Source organism: Halichoerus grypus, chromosome 9 (genome assembly GCF_964656455.1).
Source record: "Halichoerus grypus chromosome 9, mHalGry1.hap1.1, whole genome shotgun sequence".
Lineage (NCBI taxonomy): Eukaryota > Metazoa > Chordata > Mammalia > Carnivora > Phocidae > Halichoerus > Halichoerus grypus.
In genome coordinates, this window is record NC_135720.1 from 122,145,234 (window position 1) to 122,166,609 (window position 21,376).

The 21,376-nt window shown below is 36.8% G+C and overlaps 1 protein-coding gene across 18 annotated transcripts in view; it reads left to right on the forward strand.

The window, feature by feature from the left end:
* PRP4K (pre-mRNA processing factor kinase PRP4K) overlaps positions 1 to 18,363 on the forward strand; it is a 38,210-nt gene extending 19,847 nt beyond the window's left edge. The window contains exons 7-18 of one of the 18 annotated variants that reach the window (XR_013441368.1): positions 2,859 to 2,932; positions 4,509 to 4,599; positions 5,256 to 5,403; positions 6,338 to 6,475; positions 7,093 to 7,246; positions 10,299 to 10,413; positions 11,007 to 11,158; positions 12,489 to 12,575; positions 13,666 to 15,571; positions 15,829 to 15,901; positions 16,355 to 16,400; positions 18,183 to 18,363. Coding sequence is in view for 3 of the 18 variants with exons in the window: in XM_078055640.1 (XP_077911766.1) it covers positions 2,859 to 2,932; positions 4,509 to 4,599; positions 5,256 to 5,403; positions 6,338 to 6,475; positions 7,093 to 7,246; positions 10,299 to 10,413; positions 11,007 to 11,158; positions 12,489 to 12,575; positions 13,666 to 13,869 (1,163 nt within the window). In the remaining 15 variants the exon portion in view is untranslated. The other 17 variants (XR_013441366.1, XR_013441364.1, XR_013441369.1 and 14 more) reach the window with 17 other exon arrangements.
* Positions 18,364 to 21,376: the final 3,013 nt, after the last annotated feature.

The following is a 21,376-nucleotide window of genomic DNA, read 5'->3' on the forward strand; positions in this document are numbered from 1 at the left end:
CAACTCATGATTTCGGCTCAGGTCATGATCTCAGGGTCCTGGGATTGAGCCCCATTTTGGGCTCCATGCTGAGCAGGGAGTCTGCTTGAAGCTTCTCTCTCTTCTCCCCCCCCTCCCGCTCGCACTTTCTCTCTAAGTAAACAAATAAAATCTTTTAAAAATAAAAAACATTATACCTAAAGAATTGATCATTTTTAAATATCTTTCTAATTACAGTTGGTTGGTTTGAATCAAAATCCAAATAAGATGCACATCTTTTAATCTCCAAGTCTTTAGTAGTTATTCTCATCCTTCCCATTTTCTTGTGAGGATGCTGAGGCCATGTGTCCTATAAACTTTTCTTTCTTTTGTGATTTTGCCACATTCTTGTTTCATTTATCTTTATTTCTTCTATTCTCCAGGTTTCTTATAAACTAGTATAAGTGTAAGAGACCTGAGTAGATATATGTTAATTTTTTTTGGCAAGAATACTGCCTAAGTGGTGGTGTGTACTTGCATCGCATCAAGTGCTGTGTGCTTGTCCTATTTTTATTCATATTGAGATTGTGTGTTTAGATAAGATGATCACATCTGTCCAACATGAAGTTGCCCTTCAGCTGTTCACCTGGCAGTTTCAGCAGCCATTGGTCATCATTCCTTAGATCCACTATTTCATGAGGGGTGGGGGCAGGTGGGCACACTCCGAAGCCGTGATTCTTAAATTTCCATAATTCCTTTTGAATTATTAGCTATAATTCTGTAAAAGAAGAGGTTTCCATTCTTTCGTTAACCAAGAAATATAGTTTGTACAGGAAAATCAGGATAAGTGCTTGGTTATTTTCTTTTATTGACTGATAACTTAGGGTGGAATAGAACTGGTACATTAACAACCTCCAGAGATGACCAGTGAGATTTGGGTTGTTTCTGTTAGGTTTTTATTATTTGGTATCATTATGTACTAAAATTCTCTCTCCAACTGAGATGGGGAGGGAGGGAGCATTTTTAAGTTGGTTTCCAATGTCTTTTTGATCTAAACCCTACAGGATTTATTGGTATTAATATATTATGTTTCTTTCTAGGACGGGCTGGCAACTGTTTAAGGTCAGATAGTCAATATTTTAGGCTTTTGTAATTTATGCGTTTTTTTCTCTGTTCCAACTACTGAACTCTGCTGTTGTAATGCCAAAGCAGCTGTGTTCTGAAAAAAACTGTGTGGACACCAAAACTTAAATTTCATATAATTTTTACATGTCACAAAATATTCTTATGTTTTTCCCTAAAACCTTTAAAAATGTAAAAATGGGCCATATAAAAACAAGCAGGGGACCAAATTTGCCCCACTCTGTAGTTTGCAGACTCCCGTTCTACCACATTGTAAGATATCACAGGCTCACCTTGTGCATATCTTGTCCCAGAATAGAAGCAGCTATTGCTCCAAGGAACCCTGGTTCCATTTAATAGGAAATGCCATTTAGACTTCACAAAGCACTTAGGAGTGCCCATTATTCATGGGATTTTTCAGTGGACCAAGCTAGGACGTGCATTTCTGCATTTTTGGAAAGGGGAGGTTCATACTGAAAAATTGCCAATTCAAACTTGAGATTACAGGGTTTTTATTAACATCTTTGATTTTCGACTTGTTTGTTTTATAGTGAAAAACATGATTCCCAATAACATTGATTATTTAGGTTATTTTGAAGCTTTTATTTACAGTTATCAGTATGATCACCAATATTGAATGTAGTGAATGCAAATTGAAAATTTAATGATTCTTTTTATCCTTGGGATACATTCCAGGGTGTAAAGTCATTTGAAATACTTTGGTATGGTTATACCACCCATTTGATAGATTTGGGTTTATTTTAATTGCTTTTGATTTTTAGGAATTTTCTATTTGATTATTAAAATGTCTTTCACATGTGTATTTGTATTTTGCCTACACAAGCACACACAAAAATACACACACTCATCAGTATGAAAAGATCTTCATTCCTTTTTACAGCTCTGTGCTATTCCAGTGTAATGAATGTGCCAAGGCTTACTCACTGTGTCTTCTAATGGTGGATGTTTGGGTTGTATCCAGTTGTTATTATTCATTGGAGCATTAATTATAATGGCATTGTGCATTAAGTCATTTTTTTAATGCTAAAACTGTGTCTTTGAAATAATTTCCTAGAAGTGGGGTTGCTGGGTCAAAAGAGTATAATGTGCTATGTTTCCAAATTTCACTCTGTAAGGCTTGCACAGTTTTGCCTCCTGCAAGTAATGTTTGAGTACTTGCTTATCAGGGCCTTGTTACCAGGATGTTGTCATACTTTCAGGTTTTTTAGCCTATCTCAAAAGAGAAAGGGTATTTCTTTATAATTTTAATCTGCATTTCCCTTACTATAAGTGAGATTGGGTGTGTGTTCATATCCTTAAAGCCCTTGCATTCTTTCTTCCTTTCTTTTTTTAAGGAACTCCTTTTATTTTGCCCAGTTTTTCTTGGGGATTATTGGACTTTTTAGGGGAGAGATACATAGAGATCTAGATCTATAGTGGGGGTATTAACCTTCTGAGATTTTAAGTTGCAATTTGGAAATGGAATTTTTTAAAGAGGAACTTTGATTTTAATACATAATTATTATTTAGCTATTAGCATATTAATTTAACAGTCAAGAAAGTACTGACATTAGGTCTTTCAACTTTCTAAAATGCATCCTTTTAGTAAAAAATGGATAGCTTTCTAGATCTTAAGTGTTACAAAGTGACTTTAAGTTGGGTATTAGTGAAAAACTGATGTGCAGGTTTGAATTGCTAGTGATATTACATTGATGACTTATTTGTGTTTTAATTTGTATCCCTTCATTTTTCAAATATTACTGTTAATTTCCATTAAGGTTCATCTCAGAAAAAGCTCTTGGCACCTGATATGTTTACCGAATCTGATGATATGTTTGCTGCCTACTTTGATGTAAGTAATTTTAAGTCATAAAAACATAACTATTAAAATATATATATAGGGGTGCCTGGGTGGCTCAGTCGGTTAGGCGGCTGACTTTGGCTCAGGTCATGATCCTAGGGTCCTGGGATCAAGCCCCACATCGGGCTCCTTGCTCAATGGGGAGCTTGCTTCTCCCCTGCCTGCCTCTCCCTCTTGCTTGTGCTTGCTCGCCCCCTACTTCCCCCGTGTGTGTGTCAAATAAATAAAATCTTTATTAAAAAAAATAATTGTACATATATATATAATAAGTGTGTGTGTTATATATAGAGAGAGAAAAGGATAAAGCAAATTAATAAATGTTAACACTTGGACAGTCTGAATGAAGGGTATCTGGAAACTCTTTGTACTAGTGTTGCAGCATTTCTCTAAGTCTAAAATTAGGTTAAGATTTTTAAAAGTATGGCAGAACAATTTGAGAGCTTCCGAAAAGTTAAACACCAAATGACTTAAACGTGTAGTTATTTTTTTGAAACAACTTTTTTTTGGATTTACAAACCGGGGCAGGGGGGCGGGGGTACATAGTTAGCTGAGACAAGATGATGTCAGTAATTTCCAGGCCTGTATTAAAACAGAGTCCACTTTGGGTTTCTATATTGTGGGTGAATGAGAACTTAGGATTTGGATCCTAATACATTCACTGAAGAGTTGGGAATGTTATTACAAAGAAGGGGTTAAGAAATTTTGGTTTTTTAGCTATTAATGACTTTTCTTGAAAAAGTTTTAACATACTTAAAAGTATGAGACCATTTTCATTATAAATTCAAGAGAACATGAGAAATAAGGAGGCTTTGGCAAGGGAAAGTGGAGGGCCAAACATAAAATAGAGAAAAAAAGAGAGTAAGATTAAACAGTCTGTGTCCAGGACCCTGAAGACATTGGTCATTGGCTTAAGTAATGTATCTATTTTGCAACGGGAACACCAAAACAAAGCTAGGTTAAGAGAGGATGAAATGGTTAAGCCAGTGAAAGTATCCCCGCCCATCATTTACTTGGATGATAGTGAAGGGTCTTCCGGGTTTCACGGAAAGTGATGTGTCATACTCTTCAGAAGTTACACATACTCTTAATTTCTCACCCCAACTGTTAGTGCAGCATGTATGGGAAGAGAAATCAAGGGGTGTTTCGTGGACAAAGCAGTAAAAGAAATGTGAAAATTGGTAGGAGAGAGTTGAACACTGTTAACTGAGTGCCCATCTATAATTTTTGTCCTCCTCTGTCTATTAATAACTGTAAAAACCAGATCTGGTTTTGAGTTTTTATTTTCATTTATAATCCCCTAGTCATATTACTAAGAGTTTTTGAAGATAACTTTGTTAATTTTTTTCCTGAGCATTACTGTGATGTGAGACTTCGGTAATCAGTCATGTTTCCAGCTGTATTGCATTTACGTAGGTGACGGTAGGAGTTGACTTAATTTGGCTAAAATGTTTTTATTAAATTATAGCTGGTTTTCCCCATTTTGGTTTTAAAGGAAGTGCTTTAAGTATCTGCCTGATGAGTAGTAGCCGTTAGATAAATGGCTCTCTTGTTGCCTCCTCCATTTCAGAGTGCTCGTCTTCGGGCTGCTGGCATTGGAAAAGATTTCAAAGAGAATCCCAACCTCAGGGATAACTGGACAGATGCAGAAGGCTATTATCGTAAGTTCACAGTTCTGATTAGTTTTAGGGTTCGTTACAACATTTTGTAGAAGTATGTTGCTTGATGAAGTTACATGTTGGAGAACTCTGAAAGTCACGTCACAATGCCATCACTTAAAATGTGTGGCACATCTAATAGCTGCATGAACCCATGTTGTATTCTGGTAAGCAGCTCAGGAGCTTCATGAATAGAAGTGAGGTGAAGACTTGATGTGCAACTTAAATCTATTCAAAGTTGTTTTCAGCCATGAGATAATCCTCCAGGAGGAAGGGGGAACGTCACTTGCTCGTCTTGATCTGAAACCAAGAAAAACGACATACAGGAACTTGGGATGCCAGTCATGCAGTATTTGTCATGCAGGACTACAGTTGGAAACACTTCAGTGAGCACATTTCTTCCCTACTCAATGTTAAAATCCTTAGCAGTTGATAGGAAGTGGGCATGCAGCTTGAACCACATTATGAAAGAGTGACTGATGGAGGCTCGTCTTTGATTCTCCGTGGTGTCTAGGAAGCCAGGCACACAGTAGAGATTTGACACGTTTTTTTTTTTAAGTGACTGCACTGTGTTTCTTTTTGCTTTATTATATGTATCTCATAGTTTTGTTAAGTATTTACTATGGTCAAAATTCCCGTTTCTTAATTTACTTTTTCAGGTGTGAACATAGGTGAAGTCCTAGATAAGCGTTACAATGTGTATGGCTACACTGGCCAGGGTGTCTTCAGTAATGTCGTACGAGCCAGAGATAATGCAAGAGCCAACCAAGAAGTGGCAGTAAAAATCATCAGAAACAATGAGCTCATGTAAGTTCAGAAGACCTATGTAATGAAACCTAAAAACACAGGTAGTCACAAATGAACATTTTTAAAAAGTAACACAATCTGTAAAAGTATTGAAGTTATAAAATAACAGAAGTCTGGTAGTGAATCTGCTGCCTTTTTTTCTTTTATATAATAGAGGTAATTGCCATACCCATAGGTTTTAATAAGCACAGTCTATACCACACACTGAGCTGATGTTAAAGTCAACTTGCCATCGGCTTTAAAACACTGGGAATAACTGTTACAGATGTATATTAACATATTCAGCTGCCCTAGGCTTAGAGAATATTCTAAAGCCATTTTAAAAATATGGCCTATTGACAAATTAGAACTAGAATTTTAGAGGAAAACCAAATGTTAATATTTGGTAAGACATCCATTCTTAGTTTCTTATATAGTGTGGTTCCATTTTTGTTAAAATAGCATTTACATCAAGACATTTTTTAAATAAAAATATGCAGGATTGGGGGCACCTGCATGGCTCAGTCAGTTGAGCGTCCAACTCTTGATTTCAGCTCAGGTCATGATCTCAGGGTTGTGAGATTGAGCCCCACATCTGGCTCTGAGCTGGGCGTGGAACCTGCTTAGGATTCTCCCTCTCCCTCCACCCACACCCCCCCACCCCCAGAGAAAAAAGAAAATGTGGAAGATTGAATTCCCTTCAGGCAAGGTGGGTTTGTTCCTCCAGTGTTTTTTTCTGTTAATTATTGTGGAAATAAGCTCCGTGGAAACCATATTTCACTAAATATAAAGTATTGTGTGAGTGACATACAGACTTGTCATTCCTCAACAGATTTACTATTAGTACTTAAAAATCCAAACTACTTATCACCTATGGTAAATCAGACTGGAACTAGTAAATATTGTTTAGTTTTCTTAAATTCTGTATTCAGTTTTGAACTAATTTTCTTTTCAGGCAAAAAACTGGCTTAAAAGAACTAGAATTCCTGAAAAAACTTAATGATGCTGATCCTGATGACAAATTTCATTGTTTGCGACTCTTCAGACACTTTTATCACAAACAGCATCTCTGTCTCGTATTTGAGCCTCTAAGGTACACTGTCAAACCTGTACATTACTAAAAATTTAGATAAACACCATGACAGATTTCTGTATGTTTATTTTTTCCAGTTAGCTCTGGTTTTTTTTTTTTTTTACTTTTGGTTAAGAACTAGCTTCATGACAATCATTAATGTAGACCATAATTGACCACATATTATGTGTCACATACTAACCTTATGTAGCCTTCAGCTCAACAGATATTCTCTGAAAGTTAAATACTTCCAAGGAAGGATCACATGTAATAAAAAGAAATGGGAGTAGTGAAGTAGAAATAGTTTTGATCTTCAAAAGTATGGCTTCAGTTTTGGGCTTTCAAATGTAAACCCATTCTGAAATCAATAGGAATTTTACCATTGTGTGTCTTCCCTTCCATTTATTTTGAAAATTGAGTTTTATTGGAAAACTGTCTTATTTATATACAGGTTCATGTGCTCTCATTTTAGTGTAGAATAATTTTTTGAACATCTGGGCTCATGAACAGATACTTTCATTTTAGTTAATGTTTTGGATTTGATTTTACTTTATGCTTGAACATGGTTTTGCCTTTTTTATTTCCATTTTGCATTTTAAGCCCTAATTTTGTGGGTTTTTTTTTTTCTCTCCTAAAAGTATGAATTTACGAGAGGTGTTAAAAAAATATGGTAAGGATGTTGGTCTTCATATTAAAGCTGTAAGATCCTACAGTCAGCAGTTGTTCTTGGCATTAAAACTCCTTAAAAGATGCAATATCCTACATGCAGATATCAAGCCAGACAATATCCTGGTAAGTCAAACAATCAGGCTACCTTGTATATCCATATAGATTCTTGCCAGTAATGTGATAACCACTGTATTATTCTAGAAATGATGTCTTAATAACTCAACATATTACTCATTACAAAGGACTTAACCAGTGTTTACTTTTTTGGAAATTGGTCCATGAAATTTTATAGTAAAGTATAAAGAAAGAGGAAGTAGGCTATTGTCTCAATTTTTTCCCTTAGATTGATGGATTTAGAGTACACACAAATCCCAAAAGTGCCTTAATGTAGTAATGATAGGCTTCCTCTGGTATCTAAACACAAAAATGCACATGTTGCTGTTTTGAAATGGTGTTCACAGCTCTTTGTTCTCTAATTTGTGGTCTGACAGGCTTAGAGACATTTAAGGAATTATCTTTTAGATTTTTTTTTTTTTTTTTTTTTATTTGAGAGAGAGAGAATGAGAGAGAGAGCACATGAGAGGGGGGAGGGTCAGAGGGAGAAGCAGACTCCCCACCGAGCAGGGAGCCCGATGCGGGACTCGATCCAGGGACTCCAGGATCATGACCTGAGCCGAAGGCAGTCGTCTAACCAACTGAGCCACCCAGGCGCCCAGGAATTATCTTTTAAATAGAGGTATGGAGTAGTGTTTTATAGGTGCCCAGGAGGGGCCCAAAGACAGCAGAGCTAGGTTGTGATTAGATGTTACGTTGAAAGGCGTTCCTTTCACATTCTTCATCTCTTAACTAAAGACTTCTGGGATGGTAATATGCAGCTTTCACAGGGTTTGTGTTTTTTAAATTTAGAAGTAATACATTATCATAGGGGAGCAATGAATACACGCATACCACTTCCTTCCCTGGCGCCATTTCTTCACCCCTGTTCTGAGGTATTCAGAGTTGGGGGTGTGTTCACAACTTGGGGAATTCCTACCTTGTCTGCTAATAACATTCTACACTTTCTTTTTTTTTTTTTAAGATTTTATTTATTTAAGACAGCACAAGCAGGGGGGAGGGACAGCGGGAGAGGGAGAAGCAGAGTCTCCACTGAGCAGGGAGCCCAAAGTGGGGCTCTATCCCATGACCCTGAGATCATGACCTGAGCCAAAGGCAGGTGCTTAACTGACTTGAGCCACCCAGGTACCACTTTTAGAAGATTATGATTCCATTAAAGTTTGTTAAGGACTCCTCATCAGTAGCTTAGCTCTTAGTTCAGATTTTTCTTCTTTTTTAATATCTTAAAATATATCCTTCCAGACTACCACGTTAATAATGAGACATTCCATCTTAATAGGTTTTGTTTGACTTTACAGTGTGTTACACATCTAATATAACCTGGGGTTAGAGGAGCTAAGTAATTACAGTGAAATAAATGAATTGTAGACTTCATGTTAGGATTGAATTGTAGACTTTTCAACTTCATAGTTAATTTTTACCTCAGTTTTGTTTCTCTATTTTAAATTGTGAAGTATACCATCTGTATCAAAGGACGTATAAAATACGTAAAATTTAAAGGTAACTATGCAGTGAACATCTGTGTAACCACCGTAGGAGTTAAAGAGTAAGACATTTGCCAGTATCTTAGGAGCTCTTGTTTTTAAAACTTTATTTTCCTTGAGTTACTGCTACTCTAGTATAAGTTTACACATGGACTTCAGACATTGAATGTTGTCTCCTTCCTGAGAAAGGAGGAAGTAGACATCAGAAACTAGAGGGAGCTGTTTGTGAATGAAAACCCAAAGCTTTTAGCCCAGGATTTCAACCATCAGTGTGGTAGGAGCACCATGTTCCTCAGGGAGGATAAATGTTGTCTAGGAGGAGTGCGTATAAGTGTGGATACCCTGAGGTTGTTGAAGGCATTTTAGCCAGCCCAGGAGTCCTACTGATAGGTTTTAATTTTAAAATTGTCTTGGGATTTCTCTGGGTTTTAAACTGCATCCTTAAGTAGCTGAATGCAGTTTAGACTTTAAAAAGTTTCGGAAGTACTTGTGCATTTGAAGATACCGATTTTCTTGATTCCCCAGGTGAAGAGAATGGTTATGAATATGGCAGTGAAAAATAATCATTTCCATTAATAGCTTAATTCTGTGGATATCATCTGTAATGGGCCAATCTGTAACACTGACCAAGCTTTATGATATCCCAGTAGAAAGTGGCTAGGACTATTTATTTAAAGTGTTAAGTTTCTTTGGGGTGGGAACCGTAGGCCAAGTTCAAGTCCCAACTCGGAATTTGTGTGTGTCTCTTTTGAAGGGGGGAAGGGACTCTGGAATATGAATTACCTTCACTTGTTAATCCTGAACATGCTTCTGACTCATGAGTGGCAGCAGCCATGGGAGCAACTCCAGCCTTTCTCAGCAGATGTCACTGTTACTGTGTATGTTGAAGTATTTACAAAGGAAAAAAAGAAACAAATAACTAATATAGAGTTCATATTTATCAGTTGTGCCAAATATATTTAACATTTTCTTGACTAATACCTTCTTTATATTTAAGGGATTTAATATTTTTTAGACTTGAAGTGATTGCTAAATTTGGGATGGTCTAGCAGCTTCGGATGAAGAATGTTTTTATTCTGTTTTTGTCCAGATTTAATCTGAATCATCCTCTGCTTTCATTGCTATCGTAATTTTCTGGCAACTGAAAGTTACCTTCAATCAATTGAAAGTTAATCTAAGTCTGATCCCTTATTAATGAATTGTCTTCATGTTCCTTTAAATAGTAACTCAACTTTATTCAGGTATTCTGGGGATTTTTAGAAGATGCTTTACTTCAATGAGATTTTTCTCTTACTACCCCTCCCTTTTCAAAGTAGCATTGGTTAAAATTAAGTGTACTTGGTATTATCCCATATTTCCTCACTGAAAAAAGTTATTTTACTAATTATAATCAAATATTTGATAGCTCTTAATTTTTTATAATTAGGAAATTGAGTTATAATTAGAAAAGGAATTATAAACGGGTAACTTTGTTTTCAGTATTGGAAGTAACTTCTCAAAGCCAATTATTTTTATCTGATTACTTGTCTTAATTATTTCTGGCATGAATTAAACTTCCATGATAAAATGTTTTGCAGGTTAATGAATCAAAAACTATTTTAAAGCTCTGCGATTTTGGGTCGGCTTCACATGTTGCGGATAATGACATAACACCTTATCTTGTCAGTAGATTTTATCGTGCTCCTGAAATCAGTAAGTTTCTTCAAATGTTCTTTGACCTGGGCCATCATATGCAGTGGAAACAGCATATTTAATGTCTAAGTACTGTTTTCCATCGCACTTCAGCAGCTGCACGAGGTCATTGATGAGGAAGGGAACCGTAGCAAGTTCATCCTCCTCAGGTGGAATGGTGGTAGTTGTGACAGGAATCTTGATCATGTCTGACAAGAGTAGCAAAACAATTGTGGAAAATCCTCGGCTTTAGAAGACTGCTCTTGATTACTCAAGGTCTGATTATCAAATTTATGGATTGTATGGGACCTTTGTTTTTGCTCTTCCTGTTGCCTTGGTTGAGGCTGGTTAGCACCTCCACCAAAGGTGAAATGAGAAAAGAAATATACATTTCCTTCTGCCCCTCCCCCCATTCCTTCCGCATTCCCTCATTTTTTAAGGTTTTTAAGTTTAAGAGTCTGTTAAGAATTAGTGGGGAAAAAACATGAGGCTAATGCCAAAGCGAGGTATTAAGATTGCAGTTATGTAGGCCAAGCTAAATTAATCCCCTATTAATGAAAATAAATAGTTGATTATTTCTGACATCATGTATTAAACTTCCATTTTGTTTTCAGTTATAGGTAAAAGCTATGATTATGGTATAGATATGTGGTCTGTAGGTTGTACCTTATATGAACTCTACACTGGAAAAATTTTATTTCCTGGCAAAACCAATAACCATATGTTGAAGCTCGCCATGGATCTCAAAGGAAAGATGCCGAATAAGGTAGGACATTAGTGCGAGCTATTATTTTTTTTCCCCAAGGTCTTAGCAGTAGTTTACTGTAGACCAGTGGATTGCTGACACTTTACTCATCACTAGTGGCTGTAAAACCATTTCAGAAAGACAGATGTATGGCTACTGTAATTCCTTAGCTTTTTTTTATTTCTGCTGTTTAAAAAATAGTGGGTCTAATCAGCCAAGAGCTATCAAAAGTGAGTAAGAGAACTCCATTTTCCTGTTCCCCTCTAATGTCTCTCTGCTTTTCTTTACTCTCTTAAATTAAGCAGGAGGGTAGGGGGCCATAGTTTAGAGTTGGAATTGAGGAAGAGAGATTGATGAGCATAAATTTGTTAAGCAACATACATGTATATATGACTGTTTCATATCTTTGTTCTTCCCTTGTTCCATTTATTATCCTTTAATGATGGGCAGAGAAGCAGCCTTGGGAGCACACCGTTATTGGTAACAGCACCAAACATGCTTGAGAGGTGGAATGAAAAAAGATGCAGGTCAGGTTAGTTCAGATGTGAAGAAGGGCTCAGTTGTCAGAGAATGACGGGTGAATATTGCAAAAGGAACTTGATGGCAATCAGTTTATATTAAAGATTGGAAGTTATTTGGGAAAGGAAGGTACCAAGAAAAACTCACTTAAAATTGACATCTTTCTAACATAAAACTCACCCTTAATGCTTCAGCCACAATAATTAGTTTCAGAAATGAAGCAGAAACTTTAGGCATTTATAAACCTGTCTGAGGGGATGATTTCAGCTTATTTGCTGAATTTCTGAGAGATTATACAGATTTTTCCCCATATAGGTCAGAAGCCATTACGTTTTTTAGGTACTGTCCAAATTCTCTCATGTTGGACTTGTTTAGAATAAGTTACACAGAAATTAGTTATGTTGGTATTTGTTTTAATGAGGTCTGACCTATATCATTTCAGGGCTATTGGAACATAATTTGTAAAACGTCATCGGGTTTCTTAAGCTGCCAAGAAAAAAGGCCCCAACTGTGTAATATTTTTCCTAGGAACAAATGATTTTGTCTTTGTTTGAGTCCCAATTTTGAATAGTGAAAGCACAATGTGATATTATAATTGGTTTAAGTCACTGCCTGGGAAAATATAATTTCAAGTTACTGAGTAGTTTCAGGCACAGCATTTATATTAGCTTTTTCAAAGATGTTAGACTCTCCAGAGCAAGGAATCTAAGTGAATCCTTAAATGAGGAGACTAAATAAGTCCTATTTGTGACTTGTTATGTATCAAATTGTTGGTAGGCCAGACTGTTTCATAATAGTTCAAAACCCAAGTTTTATTTTGCTTTATTGCCAGATGATTCGGAAAGGTGTATTCAAAGACCAACATTTTGATCAAAACCTCAACTTCATGTATATAGAAGTTGATAAAGTAACAGAGAGGGTAAGTCTCTTTTAACTGTGCTACAGTAAATGATTGTCTTATTGTGAATGAGCTGAATACTGGGTGGTAGTAGGAGCTGTGAATATTTAAAACACTAAAAATAAATCCTTTTTGCTGGTGGCCAATTCCTGAATAAAACACAATGAGGTTATGAGAAAGAGGAAGGATTTAAAAATGTTTGTCTAGTATAATGAGTCTATTTTTATCATAGGTCATAATTAGACCCTCTTCCTCTGTTCTTTGGATCGTTTTCTTTCTCTGGCCTCCCATCCAGCTTCTGGACTGCTTACCAGAGTGATCTTTTTGAAAACAAATCTGATCATGTTATTCTCCGTGCTTAAAATCCCTTCATTGGGTTCCTCTCTGATGAACTCTGCCTCTGCTGTCCTGAGCAGTTTGCATACCCCCTCATGGTACTCTGTAAACCCCCCCGTTCCACACTTGGCAGGCAGCTGTGTCATACCTCTCTGCCTTTGTTCACAGACCATCCTGACCTTATTTGCCTCCTCTCCTTCCTCATCCCCTAAAAATAATTTATCCAACTTCAAGCCTCAGGGGAAATACACATTCTCTATGAGCCTTTCCAAATCCTCCAGGTTGAAGTAAGGACTTCTCTGTTTTTGCCCCGTTATATTGTCTGTTCCTAACTTTGTCAGGGCCCTTAACAACAAACACTTCCATGTCTGTCTGTCACCACTTCGGGGTAGGGAGAGGACAGTTAAAACAGGAAGTGCTTACTGTTAATTATTATTAATTACTTAACGGTGTGGGGATTTTCATAGACTTCTTTCTGTTAGCAGTTTGATCTTTTTACAAACTTGGAGTATGTTTTTTAAAAACTATCAGCTAACTTGGGGTTGATTTTTTTTTTCATTCAAGTTTTTCAGTTACTTCTTAAAAAGATGTAGGGAATAGAGGAGGTCACGTAGAAGTTTTAAATGAGTAGATAATATATATATATGATATATATATATACACACATACGTATATATATTAGAAGTTCTGATACACCCAAGCAGTCTGATTTAAATTAAGGTACATATGCTTAGTAACTCATGTAGACATACACATTTTTAAAAATTATTTTTAGGAGAAAGTTACTGTCATGAGCACCATTAATCCAACCAAGGACCTGTTGGCTGACTTGATTGGGTGCCAGCGACTTCCTGAAGACCAACGTAAAAAAGTACACCAGCTAAAGGACTTGTTGGACCAGATCCTAATGTTGGACCCTGCTAAACGAATTAGCATCAACCAGGCCCTACAGCATGCCTTCATCCAGGAAAAAATTTAAACGAGATGAAAGAAGCTCCAAGGGTTTGAGTAATTAAATACAAAGACTGAAGAAATTTCACAGCAGTTTATTAATGTATATAAACTTATAAATATTTCTCCAGCAAATTTGAGGAAGCATGATATATTTGAATTAACACCAAGGGTGATATTTCTTTTAGAAATGTTAGTTAATCTGTTTTGTGTCTTATGTGAAATTTCACTGTAGAACTGTTTTAATTGCCAAGACTGCACAAAATTACAGTGCTAATGTATATGGTTGCAGTTCACATAAAAGACAAAAGCATCTGTTATAAAATGAGTAGTAATACTGGGTGGTTGATTTATTTTTAGCAAACTTGGCTTCATATTGGTCTTCAGATAAAATGGCCAGCATAAATGCTGTTTATATTCACGTTTTCCTAGGTGTGTGTGTGCAGGCCACAGCAGCATGCCCTTGGTGTAGTCAGTGCCGAAAGGGGTCTGTTCCTTCTTGAGCCTGCCTGCAGGGATGGTCTCCTCTTTTAAAGCAGGTTGTGTACAACATTCAGTACACTGAAGGTAAGCTAAACCATCAACATCACTGGTGTTTTAAGATGTTATTTTATTGGAACAGTTGACAAATGAGGGATATTAGCTTTGTGGCGGAATTCCCTGCATGTGTGATAACTGATCTTGTTTTATTTTTTGGCATTGCAACTGTGGCATAGTTACAGTTTCTGTTCTGTTCATCACATTTAAAATTGGAAGAGTACGCGCTTGATGGATAGAGCGCCTTCAGTGTACTGTTTCTTATTAACTTTAATTTTTTTAAATCAACTTGCTATAGACTTTATATACATTTTGTTAAATACAGTTCGTAGTGACGTAGAAACAAGGCATAGTTTTCCTTTACTAATTACACATGTTGAGGCCTAATTCTGAAAGTCCTCATATTTAAAAGTTAGACAACATAATGAAATTTTTAACTATTTGTATGTCATTTTGAAAGTGTACTGCTTTATGGTAAAAGTGTTTTTCATTTGTTCATTGTTTTCATTATTTGTGATCATGTTGTCTTTCAATACAGGCATAAACCTTCCACTCTTGAACAAAGCAGCTGCTTTTTAAAAGCGGTAATTGCTTCTTTACCTTTTATTTCTTTTGTAAATGAAGCTTTTCTTTAAGAATGTGACTTTAAAGTGTTGTCTATTGCATAAAACAGTTGACACTCACTTATTGTAAAGTGAAGATTGTTCTCCTGCATGTGAAGTGGACCATGCAGATTTCTGTATGTTCTCAGTATGCATCACTAGATAATAAAGTCTTTTGTGAACAAGGCATTTGTAGCCATTTTTAAAAGTTTTTGTCTTCAGTGCTGGTAAGTCAGGTAAACCATACATAGTTAAAAAGCAATCTTTCATTTCTTCCTTTAAGTCTTTAAAAGATTTATTTGTTAAAGATATAAGCTTAGCCACAAGTTGATCATTTTATTAATAATCAGGATCCTAACTATTTCATCAAAAAAAAAAAAAAAATCCTACAGATATTGTCAGCTTTCAGTGTAGTGAGATAATTCCTGTAGGTTACAGGGTGTAATTCAGGATTTAACTAATGTTTCTGCTATTTTCTCACTTTTCCTTTTGATGGTGCGGAAAGAGAAAAGGAAAACGGGGCACAGGCCACTCACCGCCTTCTCCAAGGGGTCTGATTTGCTGAGACACCAGCTTCACCTTCTTAACAAGGTTATTTCTGACAGCATGTGTAGTTAAACATTTAGCAACGATTTAAAACAAAATCCTGTAAATCAGCTTGGTTTTGCAACACAAAGGAATTTGTATTTTTAACATGGTAGGAGAGCATTTTCAGAAATGTATGTACATCTTTTCTGTTTGGGTGGTAAAATTAATGCTTGTCTTCCTGAGCATTGTGGAAAATAACCAGATTTTGGGGGTTTAAATAATATTTTTAAATTGTAAATGGGATTTTTTTATTCACCCAGGCACCTAATTACAACAAGCATGCACATTTTGGTGCATTCAAGAATGGAAAATCAGAATAGCAGCATTCTTCTGGTGGGTTTTGCTCCATTTAAAGACATGAAATGAACTACAGCCAGGAAGGTGATAGATGATATAATAAGCCAACTTTGAATCTACACCCCGTCTCTTCATGGTTTAGACTTACTAAAAATAAATAAAAGGTGGTTTCCAACTTCAGGTAGAGTGAAGCCTTTTAAAGAAGGCATCACGGGTGCAGCTGTCTACCTTACCAAAATGGGTAGTGATTTTCCCACCATGACTTACTTTATTTTGGTGATAATATGCTGCATATTCAAGTCTTTGGTAGTTATTTTCACTCGAAATAGTTAACATTTTGATGCTTCTGGTGATTTTCATGACTTCATTTTATATAATTATTTAATAAGTAAGTTAACTTCCACTAGAAACAGTTCATCTTATGCCTTCAAAACTATTACCTATTCTTTAAAAAACAAAGTTGCTTGTTACTTGTTCTTTGTGTTTTAGGTGCAGTTCAGTGGAAGATGATGACAGCCAGAAGACATGAGCTAAGGTTTCTGTCCTATAAAAGATTTAAAAAAAAAAAAGAAAGAAAAAAAAAAGGAGCTCTCCATTTAATTTTTGTCTAATTTTTTAGTTTTCAGCATTATGATTTGGGTTTCATTAATGTTTGGCACTTAGAATAGTAGTGCTGTTGTGGTGTACATCTGTAAAGTGCTTGTTTTATCATGCTTCCTGCCTCCTTCCCCTCCCCCCCCAATAAAAACAGTAGTCAAATTTAGTGACTCTTTATGAAAGAGTCTTGAATGGTGAGATTCCACATAACACATGGCCATCAAAATTGGTTCCTAGGGGTTATTAGAAAAATAGAAACCACCAAAATCACATATATCAAAAAGTAGTCTTTAGCTTTAGGTGTCTTATCTCCTTGGCAGATGCAAAAGAATAGAAAGTGGAACTTTAAGACCACTGTTACTCAACTCCTTTAATACTCTAGTCCCCAACTTTCCCTTTTAGTAACTGTTTTTGCGAGTGCTCCAGTCACGGTCTTAAGATAGACAAAATATTTAGAACCACTGTCCGTTTTTCTTCTTAAGTGAGAGAAGTAGATCTTTGTTCCCAAATTTAGCATTCCTAGATTTGTCTATTCTAAAAACCCATAAACATTCTTTATGTACATATACATGATTTTATTAGAATTAATAAGTTTGCTGAGGCAGAGATTTGGAACTTTGTAAGACCTCTGTTAGATGATGGTCATAATTTAGTGAATTATCTTTAGCCTGCATTCATATTTCAGAGTAGCTGTATAGTTTTCAAATAAGTTAATCTCTGATGAAGCATTTGTTTTATTACACTTCACAGCAAAAATATCCCGTGATTGTCAGATGTCAGGGTTCCTAAGTCTTAGGATCTAACCCTCAAAAAGATCATAGTTTTTTCTGTAGTCAGGGGGCAGGTGAGATCCAGAATGCAGATACACTGTAGACCCTGTTCTCTGTGTGAACAGGGTCATAGTTTTCATTTCATTTCATTTCATTTCAACAGGGTCATTATTTTCAAAGTCATGGTTTAGAGTATCGAGGTTGGAGTATCAGGTTGGACTATCGAGGTTTTGAAGGAAGGGAACATCTTAATTTTAAAGACCTTCCCAGTATTCCCATTCACCCCTTAGTCCTTGTTAGTTGCATCCTGTTTATTCCCCAATGTATAACTCATTCCACTCTACTACTTTCAAAATAAGTTTGTTTTTAAGATACTGTAATTTTTTTCCCATTATAATAACCACCTTTTTTCTCCAAAACAAATACTCAGGATATTTCTACAATACAAAAATATGTATGTTTTATGGTATGTGGTAGAGGCAGAGAAACGTGTAATGTTCTCAGATCTGTTTCATATTTGCATTCCTCCTATATGCTTTACCTGTTCTTTATCATTTTGTAACGCTAGCTGGCTAGGTAGAAATAAATCTCTGGAGTAAAACAGAGGAATCACATATCTTCAAATTTAGGCCAAGTAGTTAAAGAATGCCCTTTTAAATGTTGGAGATAACTCAAGTAATTTCCTTTCATTAGTTATAATGACATTAGAAATTGGGCTTCATAAAAAGTGTTTCTTTCCTTGTAGTATCCTAGTTCAAGCATATATTCAACATGAGTTTATCATCCTCCTAGATGGAATATCTTCCTTATGGAAATGTTCACTACAAATTCATTTGTGTTTTTTTACATGTCGATAGTGTACACTAAATTGACTTTTAAAATGTTTTCCAGTTATTTGATAGATATCATCATGGCATCCTTAATTTTTTTTTTTCTCCTTCTGTATGTAGGGTAAGGGGCTATTCTTCTGAAGAATCTTTCCATTTAGTGATCAAGATATGGAAGCTGGTCTCTGAAAATACTCAATATGTATCCCAGTTACTCGTGGTATCATTTGAATTGTAACTTGCATTTTAGAAGCAATGTTTCCAATTATTGGGAAAACTTAATAAAATATGCCTCTTGTTACCATATTGTTTCCTGATTTTTCCTTTGCTGGAGTTTGCTATTTTACATTTAGTTTTAAGTTACACCATTTCCTACCTAAGGTTTCTTAGATGCTATTTCACTGGTGTTCATAGATGTGCTTTGAAGGGTATTCTGTGCCCAAATATGATTGGCAACTGCCAGATTAAAGTTAGATATTTATGTTAAAACTTCTCAGAAGATACCTGATTTGCATTGTGAACCTCAGTGAAGGAGAAAGGTGTGGAGAGAAGTTTACCAAACCACTTGGCAGGACCTGCTGCATGGAAACGGCCAGTTTAGTGTGATCTTCCTTACAAACATCAAAATCCTTCCTCGCAACTAAGTACAGAACACATGCCAAAGGGTGTGGTATTCATGCTCTTGTTACATACCTTTCTGATTTGGTTACCTAATAATGAGAAAACATCATAAGTAATGAGATAACACCCTTTTCTGTAATGATTTAAATCAATTGGTTCATTGTAGATGGGGAAGCCTGACAAATAATTGGACCGTATCCTTAGTCTATCCGCTCATTTTCTTTTAAGGAAACATTCTCAGCTTAGAACAAGCAAAAAACTGTAAAATACCTAAGAGGAATGGGGAGATTGAGTGAATCTTTAATGCAAAGCAGGACTGGAGGAGGCAGGGCCAAGGGTCTGGCTGTGGGGTACACCTGACCGAGCAGGTGCCACCTTCTCTACCTAGTTGTCGAGTCCTGGTTTTTGTAAGAGATGGGCTGTAAAGGCAGTGGCCCTGGACAGCCGCCTTGCAAAGGCCCCAGTTGTAGTTTTCTACTTGGGCTGGCAGAGGATTAAAAACTACATACTCCTCTGTCTAAAGCAACTGACAAGGGTCATGAGATCATTTTTTGTTAGGGAAGGTAGTATGCAGGGTGCATTGGGTTTGGGAGGCGGTTACGGCAAACTTTGAAGAGAACTTTTCTACATGTGCTTTCATTGACAAGAAAGTCAGAATCTGCCTCGGGTAAGATCCAAAAAGGAGCTAAGAAAAGGTGTCCGTACTGGACAGCCAAAACATGGGGAATGTACAAGCAAGCCAGAAAGCCAAATTCAACTAAAATTTCCTGAACAGAACTATTTCCGTTTATATGTGTCTGTTAGAAACTGCCAAGTGTTTCTTCAAAAATAGTGGTAGAAGTTGGCTTCCAACAGGTTTGAAAAATAGCCAAGTCTTTCAAGTTTGTTGGTAACTACAGTGCTCCCACCCCCAATGGTAAGTTTTTCTCTTGGCCAAATATTTCCTGTTTTACTCCCATCACTTCACAAGATAAACTGAAGATGGCTACATCTACTTCCTATGTATATGTCTCTTCTAGCCTCATTTTAGGGACTCCATTTAAAAAATTTCAATTATTTTTACTAATGATCATAACATTAAAATAAGTACCTTTGCCTCATAATTGAAGTCAGCATTGCTGCTAATGCATTTTTTACATAGTTGTATTTAAAGCAATTTGGGACTAATTGAAAACTGATAGGTGTGTCAGTAACTCCTTTTTTAGGTCTAATGGCATCCTAAATAAAGTAGCCTGGTTATGTTTCTAGTGAGAAATTTGCCCTACCTATCTCTTAAGACATCAAAGCCCAGAATCCATCTCCTCCCACCCCCCAAAGCAATCCTTCAGTGCAGGAATGTATTTTTGGGAACTGCTGACAGTGATCTATTACCTCTATCTCTATAGTACTCCTCCCTACCTCCTGTTTCCCGTCCCCCATGTCCACTCCCACTCCTGGTCTTCCTGGAAACCAGGGCTTGTGTCTTCATCACTCCACAGCACGTTCCTGACGCCGGACACATGCCTTGCAAGAAGCAGGACGTGAATAATCGGAGTTGTTACTCCAGTGAGAGTTAATTCAGTGCCGAGGCAGCTCGTTCCATCCAGTGTGCCCTCTGTCATTCCGGTTTTTCCCCCGATCTATTTTTTAATTTGTCAGGCACTTGATTCAATCCTCACATGATTATATGAGAGAAAAGGTCTGAGCCGAGGTTAAGGAACCTGCCCGAGGTGCAGATGTGTTAAGTGGCAGAGCCTGGCTGTGGAGCGGTGCTGCTGAGCCACATAACCAGCCTCAAGGCTGGGCCAAGTCCTTTCCTTAATCCAATACTTGGAAGGGATCTACAGGCCAGGCGATGGTTGTTCAGGATAAGAGTGGTGAACTGAACAGGCAGGTCCCTTTCCTGGCGCTTTTACAGATAAAAATTACATCATTACGAACCTAAAGGTGAGGGGATGAAATCCAAGCAAGTAAAGAAGGTAGAAATGAGAATGGGTAAGAGGTCTGCCAAATAAGGCTCGGGACTCAAGTTAGAGTTGTAACAATGAGAGGAAAGGGGGTTGACGGGAAACAAAGACCATTGCAAGCTGGGACGGAGTGAAAGCATGAGTCCGTTTTTACATTCCATTCTGTGAAAGGGATGTTCTACCTCTTTGGATAATGACACCAACTATGGGATTTAGGTAAAGTTCTGTTCTACGATAAGAACAGTTAAGTTTATTTTTCTATTGCCATGTTGATACAATTCCAGAAAATTCTTTGAAATTAATCTAAAAACTGCCTACTCTCTTTGACCTCTGCTTCTAATTCTTTGAGCCTTATTCTTTTACTAAGAATAGAGGGAACTGAAGCCACAGTTGCTCTCTTCAATATATATTTGAATTGTCTTTTAATTCATCTCCCCCATCCCTATCTCGAATATTTCATCTGGCTTGGCCAGGGCGGGGGGGTGGGGGGGCGCAGGGAAGATGATACACAATATTGACCATGCCTTGGCAGGGGGCTAGGGAGTAGGGAGCCTTTTACTTCTCAGTTTCCTTCGGGCAACGCTTGACGTTTTCATTGTGTTATTTTTTTTAATGTTTAAGAAAAACTCATTGGAATTCACCAAACATCCACTGAAACCAAAGCACACTATCCCTACCCCCGCCCGCCCAAACATCCAGACTCTGAGCTATGCATTTTACACCAACTTCTTCCTTTACAATGTTTTTCAA